At 35.8% G+C, this 16937-nt stretch overlaps 1 protein-coding gene across 1 annotated transcript in view; it reads right to left on the minus strand.

Annotated features, from left to right (window-relative positions):
- The window catches only part of LOC127874702 (dynein axonemal heavy chain 6-like), a 279888-nt gene that overhangs the window by 224578 nt on the left and 38373 nt on the right, over positions 1–16937 (minus strand). Inside the window, 3 exon segments of the mRNA XM_052419240.1 lie at positions 1644–1876; positions 2584–2681; positions 3187–3295. Coding sequence (XP_052275200.1) covers positions 1644–1876; positions 2584–2681; positions 3187–3295 — 440 coding nt within the window.

A 16937-nucleotide genomic window follows, 5' to 3' on the forward strand; every position in this document is an offset into this window, starting at 1 on the left:
AAACACTATTGATAAACAAACATACTCCAAAGAAATTACTGATGCTACTTATTGTGCAATACCTTTGAAAGAAAACTTTTGAAACAAAAAAAAATACATATACAATCTTTGTAGAATATTACCATAGTTTACGATTTATTACGTGCAACCATGTATAACACACACACATTTTTTTTCAAAGCAGAATGGAGAAAACAAGCTTTCTAATATAGAAAACTGGCAAATTGATCTTCAAAGCCGACACCATTTTACTATTTTACAATCTATTGGTCACTTTTTTAACTAAAAAGTGGGGTATACAGCTCTGTGTAATATATGGAAAAATACAGTAATTCACCTGTTCCTACTTAACCAAATCACTTAATTGTGATTAAAAAGTATCTATGCTTGCAATGTATATTAGGCCATAGAAAATAAATAACTAGATTCTCATCCAAATTTTGGGGAAAATTGGGGCGGGTGGGTGGTTTTTTGTTGTTGTTTTTTTCATTTTATGTGTAGGACCTATATATAAGTAAGGAAATGTTCAAGAATTTGTTGGTTTATATGCATAATGCCTATATGTATGTATGTATGTCAAATAGTGTAGAATAAAAGAAATACATAATCAAAATTTGACTATGAATGTGTTTTATTTTACCCTTTTAATATCATGTTACACATATTATGACATTCAATAAAACATTGACTAGACAAAATATTGACTAGACAAAGTATTGACTAGACAAAGTATTAAAAAAAATACAAATCTGTAACAGAACCCTTTACATTATTTTTTCAGTATGACTAGATATTATTGATCAAAACATGGTATGCATTCAAAAGACAGCATTTACTATTTCAAGTTCAGTTTGTATTAATTGGATGAAGATGTTGAGAATGAAGATGATACACATTTAATATGGGAAGTTTCAGGGGTGTCTCCAATACTTAAGTCAATAAAATTCCCTAGACAGCCGACAGTTTGACTAACTGTAACATCGGGTGACACCTGTGTCAATTCTAATTTATTTCGGCCGATGAAGGCAGAGACGATTTTAGGATGGTCGACTTTCAGTGGGGCTTGATCATACAAACCACAAATGACTTCATCGTACATGTCCTCGAGAGTTAAAGTTTCTGTACATTTTGACACCCCGTACCAATCTTTTACGGTTGTAATGCCGTTTCTACACCTCAAAATAAGAAACATTTTGTTGTTGCTTTCGCTCAATCACTTAAATTTCAGATGACGCTTGTGCCCCGTTAAAAATTGATAAGCGTCTCGGACACATTGAGTTGCTGATTCGCACTTTGCTATTTTCGTACTCATTCAGCCATTTCGTCCTCAGTATTTTTTTAACATATTTTTTTTTTCAAAATAAAAAACGTTAAGGGCGGGACGATTTTCGATGGGCGTGCAGGGATGAGAATCTAGGAATTTACTTTCTATGGCCTTAAAGTAGAAAATTAATTCATCTGTTCATACTTTACCGATCCTTAATCATTAATTAAAATGATATTTATGTTCCAATTTGTGTTTTCTGTAAATTAAGGGGCCAAAATATAATGCACTTTGAATTTATAATTTTAAGAGCATTGCAAGCTTTGCATCATTAATAAACAGATGGAAAAATATACTGCCATGTAACCCAACTGCTCACCGAGGCATACTGCTTAACAAGCTCTATAAACATGGTAACGTAAGTGTTGATTTCCGCCAACAATGCCTGATAATCTGGGTCATCAGAGAACACAAAGTCAAGGTCAGGCCAAGGTCGTATCAATTCCTTCCTGTCTTCTTCCTCCTCCTCATCATAGTTGAGTTTCAGGTCAAATATTGGCGGACGACAAAACACAGCGAGTTTGGGCTCTCGGGTCATGGAGGTAAATTTAGCTATAAAATATGAAGAACATTGAATCAATTAGACTATTTATTATTAAACTGAACTTTTAAGTAAGACACTGACATACAAAGAACCATTAAATTCCTGAAATGGAGTTTTATATAAAAATCATATGTAGGGGGTTAGACTCTTTCTGTATCAAAGTTTAGTTATGTTAAGGGTCAAATTTTGGTGGGCGAAAAACACCCCAGATTTTAGTTCTTGCGTCATGGTAGTAAATGAAGTTTTATTTAACACTCTTATCAATCATTTGCTAGACTCATACTGAGGTTTAAGGATAACAGTTGGCAGACAGAACAAAGCAAGCGTTGTGTCACATTGAACAATCTGATCATAATAGACTCATGTGTATTATTATTATTATATTACAAAACTTGCCCTGTTTTAAATATGGTTAAATATGCTTTAACAGGATTAGCTTGTGGTATTTTTCTAATATTCTCATCAATTGTGCAAAACATTAACAGCAAACACATAACAAGCAGAAAACTGGGCTGGATACAGTCCGCACAAAGTAATCAGGAATGACACTTTCCCCATTAACTTAACTTAAATAACAAGAGACTTCCGTTAACTGAAAAATTCCATATAAACAGAAAGTGTTGTCTCTGATGAGCCTGTGGGCAACACTTTACACACATGCATACACCCAACTTTTTTCAGAATTCAGCTCATTTGACGATGCTATGTGACAAACCTATGGTTCCCTCAAACATGCCGATGATCTGTTTGATGCCCATTTTGACCTCATGCTCATTGGGGGAGAGGCTGACCACCGTCTTGCCCTGAACCTTTCTGAAATAGGGCGATTCCTTTTTAAATACATGCATGATTTAATACTTTATCGCAAGACATTATGAAACATTGATATAAACATGGTAAATGCTCAGTAACAGTCTATCCACTCACAAGTTCAGGTGTTTAATGTTATAATCTTTGGCAATCTGTATAAGATCTCCAAAGGACTTGTCAAAATTTAAAAACATGTGCCTGATGGAACCATGCTGTGCCCATTGTAAATAATGATTGTAATCATAAAATAAACAGCACCATGCAAAGTCATGTTAGACCTTGGGCCTTTAGTGTGCCCTGTACCTTTGCCAAAGGGGTTACACATTCTCTCAAGATGGTGAGCATTTGTGGTAAATTATTTTAAAACTGCATGATTAATGACAAATTATAGTTCAAACAAGCTTTGTTATGGCAAAATTTGGCTTTCAAAGCATTGCATAGAAGAGGGGGCAACCATTCTTTGGAGCCCCAGATCTGACACTCACATAAAGCCCCAACCAATTCTCACCGTTTATCCTCTGGGTAAGCGAGGTCCTCATCAGTGCCGCGCTCCTCTTCAGACTGTGACATGTCCTCACCCTCAGACTCACCGCTGTACTCAGACTCATATTCAGACTCTAAAAGCAGATGGGGACCAGTCAAAACTGGGCTAAATTACTGGTCAACCAGTAAAAACTGGGCTGAACCAGGTCAACCAGTCCAAACTGAGCTAAACAACTGGTCAAGCAGTCAAAATTGGGCTGAATCATTGGTCAACCAGTAAAAACTGGGCTGAATGACTGGTCAACCAGTCAAAACAGCGCTGAAAAACTAGTAAACAAATAAAAACTGGGCTTAACGATTGGTCAACCAGTTAAAACATCCCTGAAACACTGGTCAACCAGTAAAAACTGGGCTGAACCACTGGTAAATCAGTAAAACTGGGCTGAACCACTGGTCAATCAGTAAAACTGGGCTGAACCACTGGCCAATCAGTAAAACTGGGCTGAACCACTGGTCAGCATGTAAAAATGGGCTGAATGACTGGTCAGTATGTAAAAATGGGCTGAAAAACTGGTCAACCAGTCAAAACTGGGCTGAACTACTGGAAAACCAGTAAAAACTGGGCTGAACAACTGGTCAACCTGTCAAAACTTGGCTGACCAACTGGTCAACCAGTCAAAACTGGGCTGAAAAACTGGTCAACCAGTCAAAACCTGACTGGAGTGCAGAACATGTCAAAACTGGGTTTAATCAATAAAGAAGGAGTTTACAAGTTACAGGTCAGCATGAAGTACATTTTTTATGACACAGAATTACTATCAGTATCACAAGTCCATAATGTGTAACCAATTGAAGCATAAACAAGCACATGCAAAACCAAATGCAATATTATTTGACCACACCAGAGCTCACACCTGTGTATTGAGGCATGTTTGAGGCACACAAGCAGCTTTGTTTATTGTCTGTGTTGTTGATAAGTGCAGTATAAGGTTAAAAATAAAATGTTGGAATGCTCTTCAAATATTTTCCAGATTTAACAGTAAGTGCAACAAGAGATTGCAAAGCAATATGGTCCCCTACTGGTGAAACTCCACCATTGTCAGATTTTTTTTTTAATTTCTTTTATTTGTTGCCATAGCAACCATAATTATTGATGTAAGAACAAATATATTGACTTGCATAATCTCCATATTGCCATCTATCCATATTTTAAGTTTCATGAAAAAATCTGAAGAACTTTAAAAGTTATCGCAGGATTCCAAAAAGTGTGACGGACAGACTGACGGACAGACTGACAGACAGACTGACAGAGCGCAAACCATAAGTCCCCTCCGGTTTCACCGGTAGGGGACAATAATCTAATAAGGCAAATGTGTTTCCAAGTGCAAACATTCATGGGTGCAACTGCAGATTTTTGTGGGAATAGTAATTTCATGATCTCAAACTAGTGTTGTCATTGCACATATGTTAATTCTGCATTTTTGAAGAACAGTTTCATGTTCTGTTTTATTCAGGAACCAGGAAAAGTAGTGACTGACAAAGTGAAAATAATATGACAATTGTTATTTCACTTTCACATATCACTGTCTGTGCTTGAATCAGAGGACACAAATCTCCTTTAAACTACAGAAAAGCATATCCTTATGTCTGCATTAGCGATTATTGAACCATGACCTCACAAAACCAACACAAATGCAATGATGTGATGTACAACTACTGTATCTGGACATCAGAGTGCAATGCAGGTACCACAGTTCTTCACTTAACCCTTGAAACATCACAGAAAGCTCTGCAGAAACCCTCAATATCCTGTAGCACTGCCACACACAACAATGCAAGATCAGATCTTACCCTCATGTAGCACTGCCACACACAACAATGCAAGATCAGATCTTACCCTCATGACCCTCCTCTGGGATTTCCATTGCTGGAAAGTCAGACACAATTTAATACATTGTTTCTTAAATTTCTCAAAATATCTCAGGAACTGCCCATATAAGGCAACTTAAAAACTATTTTATAAATCAAAGACACTCAAGTTATAAGGTCAGTTATGCTCGCAAAATAATCATAGTACTGACTGGATTTTGTGTGTGTGCTAAATTGCTATAAATGCAACGCACATCTTTTTAGAAGATATGACAATTTACTGACATGTTTAAATGAAATTTTTAGCAGTGTAAGAAAAAACAACACATTTTCATGTCAGTGCCGGTTGTAAAAAAAATACACATGTCCATCTATTGCTGAGCCACTAGTGAAAATATCAGTGCTACAATATGTATCCAATTTGAAACTTTGTAAAATGAATAATACATTATTAATATAATATAACATTAGATGATTTGTCATTTAAATAATTAACAATTAAACTTCCTGAACAAAAGAGACACTTATTATATCATACTTTACATAATGACCTAGGGCAGACAAAACAATCCAATATTGCCATTATAATGACATACATTTTCAAGTATACGGATAATATTGTTCAAGCTTTAAAGCATATGACTTTCCACATTGACTGCCAAGCAAAATAAATCTGAGCTGTGCTCTGTGAAAAGGGGGTTCAATGCATGTGCGATTGTGCGTAAAATGTCGTCACACTTTCCGCCTAAACTGGATTTTTGCTAAGAAGAGACTTTCTGTAAATGAAAAATACCATAAATGCGGAAAGTGTTGTCCCTGATTAGCCTGTGCATACTGCACAGGCTAATCTGGGACAACATTTTACAAACAAGCGTTATACCCCTTTTTGACAGATCATGGTCCATCTTTGAAATGTTTTGTTAAGCATGCCACTTAATCAATGTTATTGCTATATAACATATTATTTTAGTTATTAAACCTTTTTATCTACACTAAATATTTGGACAGTCAACCACTATTTGTAACCATAGTTATTTTATCAATATCGCTACACATGCAATGCCATGCATTGCTTGAAAATGCTTAATACCTAAAAATCTGAAAATTGATAAACAACCAGTTATTCAAAAATGTGGTATTCATAACTTGTTGAATTGGAATCATTTTTAATTATAAAGATTTTGTGTGAAGCCATTATATTGTATAGCAAAATATTTATATAGTACCATTTGTTATTGCATTGTCGGAACCCACGTTCGCTAAAAAATGCCGACCTTTCTGATTGAGCCTGAGGACATTGTCACACAAAGAAAGTTGCATAATGTCTCTGCCAAACAAATGCCACATAATTGGAGAAAACTGTATGTAAGGAACAAACTATGTCACAGCATGTGACAAAATAAATGTCGAACTTTACAACACCATTACTGTCCCAATATTAGACATAACAAGAGATGTGTTCGTCAGAAACACAATGCCCCCTATTGCGCCGCTTTGAAGCCATAAATTTGACCTTTGACCTTGAAGGATGACCTTGACCTTTAGCCACTCAAAATGTGCAGCTCCATGAGATACACATGCATGCCAAATATCAAGTTGTTATCTTCAATATTCAACAAGTTATGACCAAACTTTAACGAAGGTTAAAGTTTTTAGAACAAAGAAAATCAATGATATTTGACCTTTGACCTTGAAGGATGACCTTGACTTTTCACCACTCAAAATGTGCAGCTCCATGAGATACACATGCATGCCAAATATGAAGAGATGTGCTCGTCAGAAACACATTATGCCCCCTATTGCGCCACTTTGAAATTTTTATTATATTTTTTTTACCTTTGATCTTGAAGGTCATCTTCCACCACTCAAAATGTGCAGCTTCATGAGAACGCCGCTTTGATTTTTTTTTGACTTTTGACCTTGAAGAATGACCTTGACCTTGAACTTCCACCACTCAAAATGTGCAGCTTCATGAGAATGCCGCTTTGAAAGATTTTTTTTTGACCTTTGACCTTGAAGGATGACCTTGAACTTCTACCACTCAAAATGTGTAGCTCCGTGAGATGCACATGCATGCCAAATATCAAGTTGCTATCTTCAATATTAAAAAAGTTCTGGCCAATGTTAAAGTTTTCAGACGGACAGACGCCATATATTTGACATTTGACCTTGAAGGATGACCTTGACCTTCACCTTTCACCACTCAAAATGTTCAGCTCCATGAGATACACATGCATGCCAAATATCAAGATGCTATCTTCAATAGTGAAAAAGTTATGGCCAATGTTAAAGTTTTTTTCGGACGGACGGACAGACTGACTGACATACTGACTGACGGACAGTTCAACTGCTATATGCCACCCTACCGGGGCATAAAAATGTTGGCACTACATGTATATATAATATGTTACATGCCATATATTGTATATATTAAGGGTCACATTCACAAAAGCTCTCTGAAAGAAAATAGTGCAAAGGGTATTATAACTACCACAGTTAGTAACTAAGGGTATAAATCATCAGACCCCATGTTCACTTCTTGATCTACCATGGGATAATTGTATTACTGATAAACATCCTCAGAGGTTTCGTAACATATAAGAACAAACCTTAAGTATGTTATGAACTCAGTGTCACTGATGGCTATTAATAACGTAACATATATGCTTATGAGTCAGTCACTGGGAAAACCTGGCTTAATTTGTAAAGTATCATCCCAGATTAGCCTGTGCAGTCTGAACAAGGAACAAAAGTTTCCTCCCGACTGGATTTTCATTTATAATAAACTGTCTTTTAATGCAAACGTTCATAAAATCGGAAAGTGTCCTCAACTGCAAAGGCTTATTTGCACATGCATTAAGGCCAGTTTTCCCACAGCCCTGATCACATCTAAGCAAATAGGAAGCCAGTCAGATAACAATATTAATATAGGAGTCGATATATTATAAACGATACATATAATATACAGGACACAACATATGCACTACTGTTTGTCATACTACAGTGAAGGTCACAGTAAATGACACCAAAACAGCGGTATAGTATTATCAATTAATGAATGTTAATCTATACATATGAGCTACACTCTGAGAAAATGGGGCTTAATGCATGCACATAAAGTATCAACCCAGATAAGCCTGTGATGTCAACACAGGCTTGTTAGGGACACCTTAAGACTAGACTTGATTTTTGAGATAAAGAGACTTTCTTTAAATGAAAAAATTCAATGGAAGCTAAAAGTGTCTCCCCTGATTAGCCTGTACAGAATGCACAGACAAATCTGGAACAACATGTTAATGCATGTGCATACAGTGTCCTCCCAGATTATCCTGTGCAATCTGCACAGGCTAATCAGGAACTACACTTTCTGCTTGTATGATGTTTTTCGTTTCAAGAAAGTCTCTTCTTAGCAAAAATCGAGTTTAAGCGGAAAGTGTCATCCCTGATTAGCCTGTGCGGACTGCACATGCTAATCTGGAAGGACACTATATGCATGTGCATTTAGCCACAATTTTTCAGTGCACGGCTCACATAACAGAATGGTAATGGACCATTACCAATGGACATGGTGCATCTTGGGATACTTACCGCTGGCCCTGGTCTCAATTTTCTCTGATAGTGCATAGGAAAAACACATGATACAATCACCTACTGAATAATGCCCTTTCTGAGATTTTTTCACAAAACAAATATCCCTATAGCCATTATTGTTGTTAAATTGTAAGCAAGGAGATATAATATCAGTCATTTACTTAAATATGTTTTGAAATTTCAATTTTGACTGTATGACTGTATGGACAATGTTGGACTCTATTCAGACGGGACTTTATTGTATGAAGATATATTTGATTTGACCAATATTCACAAACCCTATGGCGCACTGTCAATTGAACTACATACATTTACTCAATGTTGAAAACATTGTGGAGGACTTTGTGAATGTTTAATTTACATCAACAAAATAGGAAAATGTTGTTATATTCTGGTACCCAATTACACACATTTAAATTGGGTATGCACGATTTTGTCAAATATTTATGAATTTATATAAAATGTGTAAAATACTTATTATACATATATTTCAATATAAATTAAAATACAAGAATATCAGTGAAACTGATGGATGCTCCCGATGATGCGCTTCGTCAATCTATGTGTTAATAACCACCTAAAAAAATCTATAATTAGCCTCGGTGACCTTGACCTCAAACCTCATCAAAAGGTAGAGGTCCATGCAAGGTACCTACATGCCAAATATGTAAGAGATCGGTAAAATATTGAAGGAGCTATGAGAAACTGTAACAAAAGTGTGACGGAAAAATCTATTATTAGCCTCGGTGACCTTGACCTCGACCCCATTAACCTCAAACCTCATCAAAAGGTAGAGGTCCATGAAAGGTACCTACATGCCAAATATATAAGAGATCGGAAAATATTGAAGGTGCTATGAGAAACTGTAACAAAATTGTGACGGAAAAATCTATTATTAACCTTGGTGACCTTGACCTTGACCCCAGTGGCCACAAACCTCATCAAAAGGTAGAGGTCCATGCAAGGTACCTACATGCCAAATATGTAAGAGATCGGTAAAATATTGAAGGAGCTATGAGAAACTGTAACAAAAGTGTGACGGAAGGAAGGAAGTAAGAAAGTAAGGAAGTATGGAAGAACGGAAGTACTGAACTTCAAACTTGCAACTATAAAATTTTCGGGGAACATAAAAAGTTAAGAAAAACATGTGTTGAAAAAATGCGAAATAAGCGAGATATTTAATTCTGAAATCGAAAATGTCTGTACAGTCAAATTCGCCAGTATTTATATCATGCATGTACGATGTGAATATAAATTTAGTTTTACGGATCATTTTAATTTCCTGAAATAATATATATTCATACGACACACAAACACTTATTCCAATTGCTAATAAGAAGACCAATGCTTTGGTTATTGTAGGAAAATATATACAAAATTTCTTTCAGTGCTTTCCACAGGCCATTTAACGGTCCCTCACCGGGGCGCTTAAATATAGACATCAGAGTCCGCAGGGCGTCTGAAATTTTCCGATCAGTGTATTTTAGCTGTTACTGCAACTAGCCAGTCTTCGAATCAAAGCGATATCGACTTCGCCGAAAATTTTGAAAGCCAGTTTACATTCGTCTGTCAACTACATCTAACGCTTAACCCAACTAAAGCCGCTTAAGGGCGGAGCGTCGCTGTATTGGAAAATCAATATTGCCCCATGAGAGCGTACCCTTTGTATAAACATCAACACTTGTAGGCAGGCACTACCTTCAGTTAAATCATGCAGACGACTCGTGACGTACATGTAATTGCCACATAAATCTTGGCCAGTTACTCAGAAGACTGATGATGGCTGTAATCCCTGTGAAAGTTGTGCTTTTCATGAATAATGCTGTCAAAACATTTACTCGACTCGTAAAGCGTTTGAACAAATTATCGTTGAATTCATTACGCAATTGTTTTTTCTTGAAGTCTCAAATGAGCATAATTAAATTCCTAAACCCACTTCAGAATGTAAATATTAACTCTATGTTAACAGATTCTTGCTTCAAATAAACAGGGATAATTAATTTCTTAATTGACCATTTGTCTAAATAAAAAGGGCGCAAAAATTATGCAGCATGTACAACGTCGCGGCATGTGCATAGAAAGCGTGGGTGTACATGAGCATTGCATTAACAAGCACACACCACGTCAAGCGATTTAAAATGCTCAGTAGCAATATTTCATCTAATCTATAGTCACTTAGGCAAAAAATTAGTTGATACTTTAAAAAAATGGCAACGTTTGTTGTAAAAGAAATTATTGAGCACTTTTACCAAAAAGTGCTTTTAAAAATGGGATTATCGGGTAATGAATAGAAACATTAAAAGTAGTAAGTATGCAGTAAAAGATTCGGGTTGATACGGATGTATTGGGGAATCGTTCGAGTCGGGATTTTACTATCTGCGGGAAAGTTTTAAAACAATTATTAAAAAATGTCTTAATAAATGACTTTATAGCTGGTGGGTTTTCTGGAAGAGTCATAGCGCACCAAATGACGTCTTTTGACGCTGTTTTTCTTAGAGTTATAACGCACCACAGAATGTCAATTGACACGTTAAATTTAAAAAAAAATCAACGTTGGGAGGGGACACCCATCCCGAACCAACCCTAAAGCTCCTGGGGCCTGAACAAATGTCTGTTGAAAGCACTGTCTTTGTCACATTTGGCTCGGGGCGCTTATTTGTCTTTGCTGCATTTTATGAAATTCGTCTTCAATGTATAATTTACCTTGCCTATTTTGTGTTATTGTAACATATTATTATCAATATATTACAATTTAACACATATCAAAATCGTGCATACACACTTTAAATAATTATGTGAAATAATACGTGTGGACACCAGCAAAACAGGGTAACATTTTATATTCCATGATTCAGTAAGGTATGCCAGTTGCATAATACAATAAAGATAATATTTCACATACTTATTAAAAAACAACAACTGATAAACAGCTTTTGTTTGTATATGTAAAACAAAAGAACAAATCATTATCAAAATGTCTTTGCAAAAAGATAAAATGTACATATAAAATTGATGGCCTCTTATAGTACCAGCATTTTATTCAGACTCTTGAAAGGGACTGTCAACCACGAATGACGAAAAAATAAAAGTTCTAAAATACCGTATTTTTTCCAATTATTAGTTTACATTGATTAAAATATCATGACTGGTATATTACATTACTCAAAAAAAGTTCATATTTTCAGTATATTCGGTAATAAAATTTTGGGATGTGAAATCGAAAGTACATCGCGATAATAGGTGACATAACAATATGCACACTATAAATAACGCAAGTAGATTGATCTTTTTATATATAAAATATATTCAATTTGCTACGCATGCACAATTTGCATTCCTGGGTTTACCACGTGACGATGATGATCAATCTACTGGCATTATTTAAAGTTAACTGGTAGTTACCTGGTAGACATACCCAGTAAAATTTATTACCGAATGTACTGAAAATATGAAAACTTAACAACTTTTTTCAAGTAATGTAATATACAAGTTGTGATATTTTAATCAATATAAACTAATAATTGTAAACAAATACGGTATTTTAAAACTTTTCTTTTCTTTGTTGTCGTGGTTGACAGTCCCTTTAAAGAAAATTAGCATCAAATTGCATATGTTGATGATAAAAAAGTGCTATTATACAACTACTATAACACTGTGCTTTAAGGGACATATTTCTGTAATGGTCAGTAAAAATATCATACTTACTACTAGGAGGTATTTGCATGGCTATATCAGAACAACAAAAGTACCATAGAACTAGTAAAATGTACTACATCGGGCTCACAGACAACATATATCTTTATTTTTTGGTTGGATTTTCTTCATTTTTTTCATGTTTTAAGTAATGTATCTGCGGTCAGTTGACTAATTCACACTTTCCTGTGTCAACTGGCTTTCCTGATTATTAACTGCACATTCTTATACCAGAAACTGACAACTGCACTACTTGAATCAGAGATAAGGGAAGAATGACCATAGAATAGATTTCATGACCAATGCCTACAAAAGATATATGGCAGGCCGGAGATCGAACCTGTAGTCCTAGGATTCATAGTCCAGTGTTCTACCAAATGAGCTAGCCACACCGTATAAATATATATCTTAAATTAAATATATAGTAATTCTCTGATAAATATCCCCATCCCAAATAAATGGCCCACCCACATGTGTTATTAAATCAAAACCTGTCTAGGCTAACATTTCACATTTGACAATCATTATTTGGTGGATTAAAATTCCATTACCATTTTCTCTATACTGATTTTATATAAAAGAATACAAAATGTGAGTCTCTTTTAAAACACTCACTGTGAAAAAAAAACAAGGGACGTATGTGAGATTTGTTAGAGAATGTAATGAGTATTTAAATACAGTCCACTCTCGTTATCTCGAAGTCAGCAGGAACAAGAAAAAATATCGAGATAACAAGAGTTCAAGATATCCGATTAGGCGTTATCAAAGAAACAAGAGGGCCATGATGGCCCTGAATCGCTCACCGGACTCATTAAGATCAGATGAAAACTATGACCTCTATTGTCTACACAATGTTTTTCTATGATTTGACCTAGTGACCTAGTTCCTGACTCTAGATGACCCAAATACAATCCCAATCCAAATTTCATCAAGATAAACATTCTGACCACAGTTCATAAATATTGGATGAAAACTGTGACCTCTATTGTCAACACAAGGTTTTTCTATTTATTTGAACTAGATTTTTACCCCAGATGACCCAAATACAATCCCACCCAGATTTCATCAAGAATTCTGACCAAATTTCATAAAGGTTGGATGAAAACTGTGATCTCTAATTTCTACACAAGGTTTTTCTATTATTTGACCTAGTGACCTAGTTTTTGACCCCAGATGACCGAAATAAAATCCCAACCCAGATTTCATCAAGATAAACATTCTGACCAACTTTCATAAAGATTGGATGAAAACTGTGACCTCTATTGTCTACAGAAGGTTGTTCTATTATTTGACCTAGTGACCTTGTTTTTGACCACAGATGACCCAAATACAATCCCAAACCGGATTTCATCAAGATAAACATTTTGACCAAATTTCATCAAGATTGGATGCAAACTGTGACCTCTACTGTCTACACAAACAAATTGTTGACGGACGGACGCACAGACACACGCAGGCACGCACAACGGACGCCGGACATCACACGATCACATAAGCTCACCGTGTCACTTCATGACAGGTGACCTAAAAATATGTGTCGGAGATAAACATGAACAGTTGTGGTTAAAATCCCATAGAAACAAGGGCTGTTTGTAAAACATGCATGCCCCCCTATATGGGCTATAAGTTGTAGTAGCAGCCATTGTGTGAATACGTTTTTTGTCACTGTGAATGGTGGTGGTGGTGGTGGTGGGTAGTAGTAGTAGTAGTAGTAGTAGTAGTAGTAGTAGTAATAGTAGTAGTAGTAGTAGTAGTAGAAGTAGTAGTAGTAGTAGTAGTAGTAGTAGTAGTAGTAGTGTAGTAGTAGTAGTAGTAGTAGTAGTAGTAGTAGAAGTAGTAGTAGTAGAAGTAGTAGTAGTAGTAGAAGTAGTAGTAGAAGTAGTAGTAGTAGTAGTAGTAGTAGTAGTAGTAGTGGTAGTAGTAGTAATAGTAGTAGTAGTAGTGGTTAAAGTAGTAGCAGTGGCAGTAGTAGTAGAAGTAGTAATAGTAGACGTGGTGGTGGTGGTGGTGGTGGTGGTGGTGGTAGTAGTACTAGTAGTAGTAGTAGTAGTAGTAGTAGTAGTAGTAGTAGTAGTAGTAGTCGTAGTAGTAGTAGTAGTAGTAGTAGTGTAGTAGTAGTAGTAGTAGTAGTCGTGGTAGTCGTAGTAGCCGTAGTCGTCGTCGTCGTAGTCGTCGCAGTAGTCGTAGTAGTAGTAGTAGTAGTCGTAGTAGTAGTAGTAGTAGTAGTAGTAGTAGTAGTAGTAGTAGCAGTAGCAGTAGCAGTAGCAGTAGCAGCATTACAAGACCAATATTTAAGAATGATCAAATGGGAAAAGGTAACATAGCACCAGCAGTAAATATGGGGCTCATTTACAGGTCAGATTTGGAATCTCTGCTGTAAAATGAGATTTTGAATGAATTAAAGGGAGGCAAATCTGTAATAAAAAGAACATGCATAAACCGTAGTTGTTGCCCTTGTTTGAACCATGCTAAATCCTTACAAGTTTGGAAAGAATTGGATGAAAAATTTGGACTTTATTGCATAAACACCATTTTCTTAATTCAAGGGGAGGTAATTCTGTACTTCATGGACCAATAATGCTCATTTTTTGTAGGGTTCGTGTCCTCATTGATATAAAGACACTGTGCAAATTTGGAAAGGATCGGACAAAAAATGTGGAAGATTTTTGAAAGTTTTCACAAAATAGGCAAAAACGAATAAACATGCAAAGTTCAACGAGCTCTTGCGGCCATGTTTTTTGACGAATCAAATTTCTTTGAACAACTTTTTCAGGGGAGCCCTCAAAGGTCATCCCTGTGAAATTTTTTGAAAATCTGATGAGCGGTTTCTGACAAGAAGATTTTTTAAGGTTTTTACCATATATGGTCATGGCGGCCATCTTGGTTATGCGATCAAATTTTTTTTAACAATTCTTTTGTCCCATGACCTAGGGATGCTCCACATGAAATTTGGTTGAAATTGGCTCAATGGTTTAGTAGAAGAAGATGTTTACAAATTGTTTACAGACGGACGGACGGACGGACGCCGGACGCTGAGTGATCACAATAGCTCACCTTGAGCTATCGCTCAGGTGAGCTAAAAATGAGTCGAAAATTTACCTTGTTTTTAACATCTAAATACCTGCTAAGTGGTCTAACTAAAGTTGTCACTGTGTGTCATAATACTCTCTACCTGAGATATACGCGTGTTTACGAGGCACGATTAATTTTGCTATTTAAATGCTTAAAATGATGTTTTAAGTATTACAGAATTGCATGAACACATGCCGTTTTTATTTTTCTAAACTGGCGAGTAAACATCTGGTAATGTTGCTATTTAAAGTTATGATCCAATTGACGTCCAATCAAGACGAGGGTTTTCCATATGAACATGCGAAAAATCACGTTCCGGAATACTGAACTGTACATGTACATTTTGTAGTTTGAAATGCAAAGTTCAATCGGTTATAAGTACAGGATCAAATAAAAATGAAGCCATTTTGTGTCTTGTCTTTATTATCTTTATTATTCAACATCCCCAGATCTAATTACAGGCTTGAAAAATTGATGTTAAAGTGACAGTTAAAGTGACAGGCCATACTCAAGTGTTAATGGCTAACGACATTACACATGTGTGATCATTGATGCAATTAACAGATCAATTTCCTCCCACACAGTATCAGGAGCAGCCGGGCGAAGCGGGACGGTGATGTATCAAAGAAAAAAATTCTCACCTTTTGCCGACACTGGAACAGTTATGCGCACTTCGAGATAAACCACAGTAAATACATGTAAAATCGGGACTGGGGACAAAATTTTATATCGAGATATCGAATTATTTGACATAACGAAAATCAAGATATGCGATGTTTATCAATATAGATAAAGAAGTAAAAAAGTTGGGACATTGAGCTTACTTCGACATATCGAGAATATCGAGATATCCCATGTCAAGATAACGAGAGTGGACTGTAGTCTGAAAGCCAATTACTAATAGAAAATAATAAAGGACAGTCCCTATCATCACCAAACAAATAACTTTATGCTAGAGTTACATCCCCCCTCCCAGAACGAATTAAAGAGCATTACTTGAGATGTTTTTCTATATAAAACAACCCCCAATCAGATAACTGCAGTTTATACATTCATTATAAGCAATACACATGCTGCATGAGTCAAGACAATATCCACCAGCATGCAATACCTACCAAGAACATGAAATTCTGTGAAGAAATAAACACAACGACTATGCAACAAACTGTTAGCACGCAGGGTCAATTTAAAAAAAAAAAAATTTCAAGGCAATATCATGTCAGCCAAATGTCTGGCAAGAGATTTTTAGGGAAAATAACTTTTAAGTTTATATTTTATATTCATATTATTTTAATATACATATCATTTAAGCACATTCCTCCATATTGCATTAAGATGCTTTTCATAAGAACTGAAAGTAATAATGCAAACAATAAACAAGAGCTGTCTTCATAGGATGACATATGCCCCCGATAAAACGCTTTGATAGAAATCATGAGCGTTATTCGAAACCTTAATGCATTTTTCGAAACCTTTTTCAGACCCTTAGTTCAAGGTCAAAGGGGTTAAAATTTGTTGGCGTTTAAAAAGGCCTTGTCCATATACACATGC

The sequence above is a fragment of the Dreissena polymorpha genome, chromosome 3 (assembly GCF_020536995.1).
Source record: "Dreissena polymorpha isolate Duluth1 chromosome 3, UMN_Dpol_1.0, whole genome shotgun sequence".
Classification (NCBI taxonomy): domain Eukaryota; kingdom Metazoa; phylum Mollusca; class Bivalvia; order Myida; family Dreissenidae; genus Dreissena; species Dreissena polymorpha.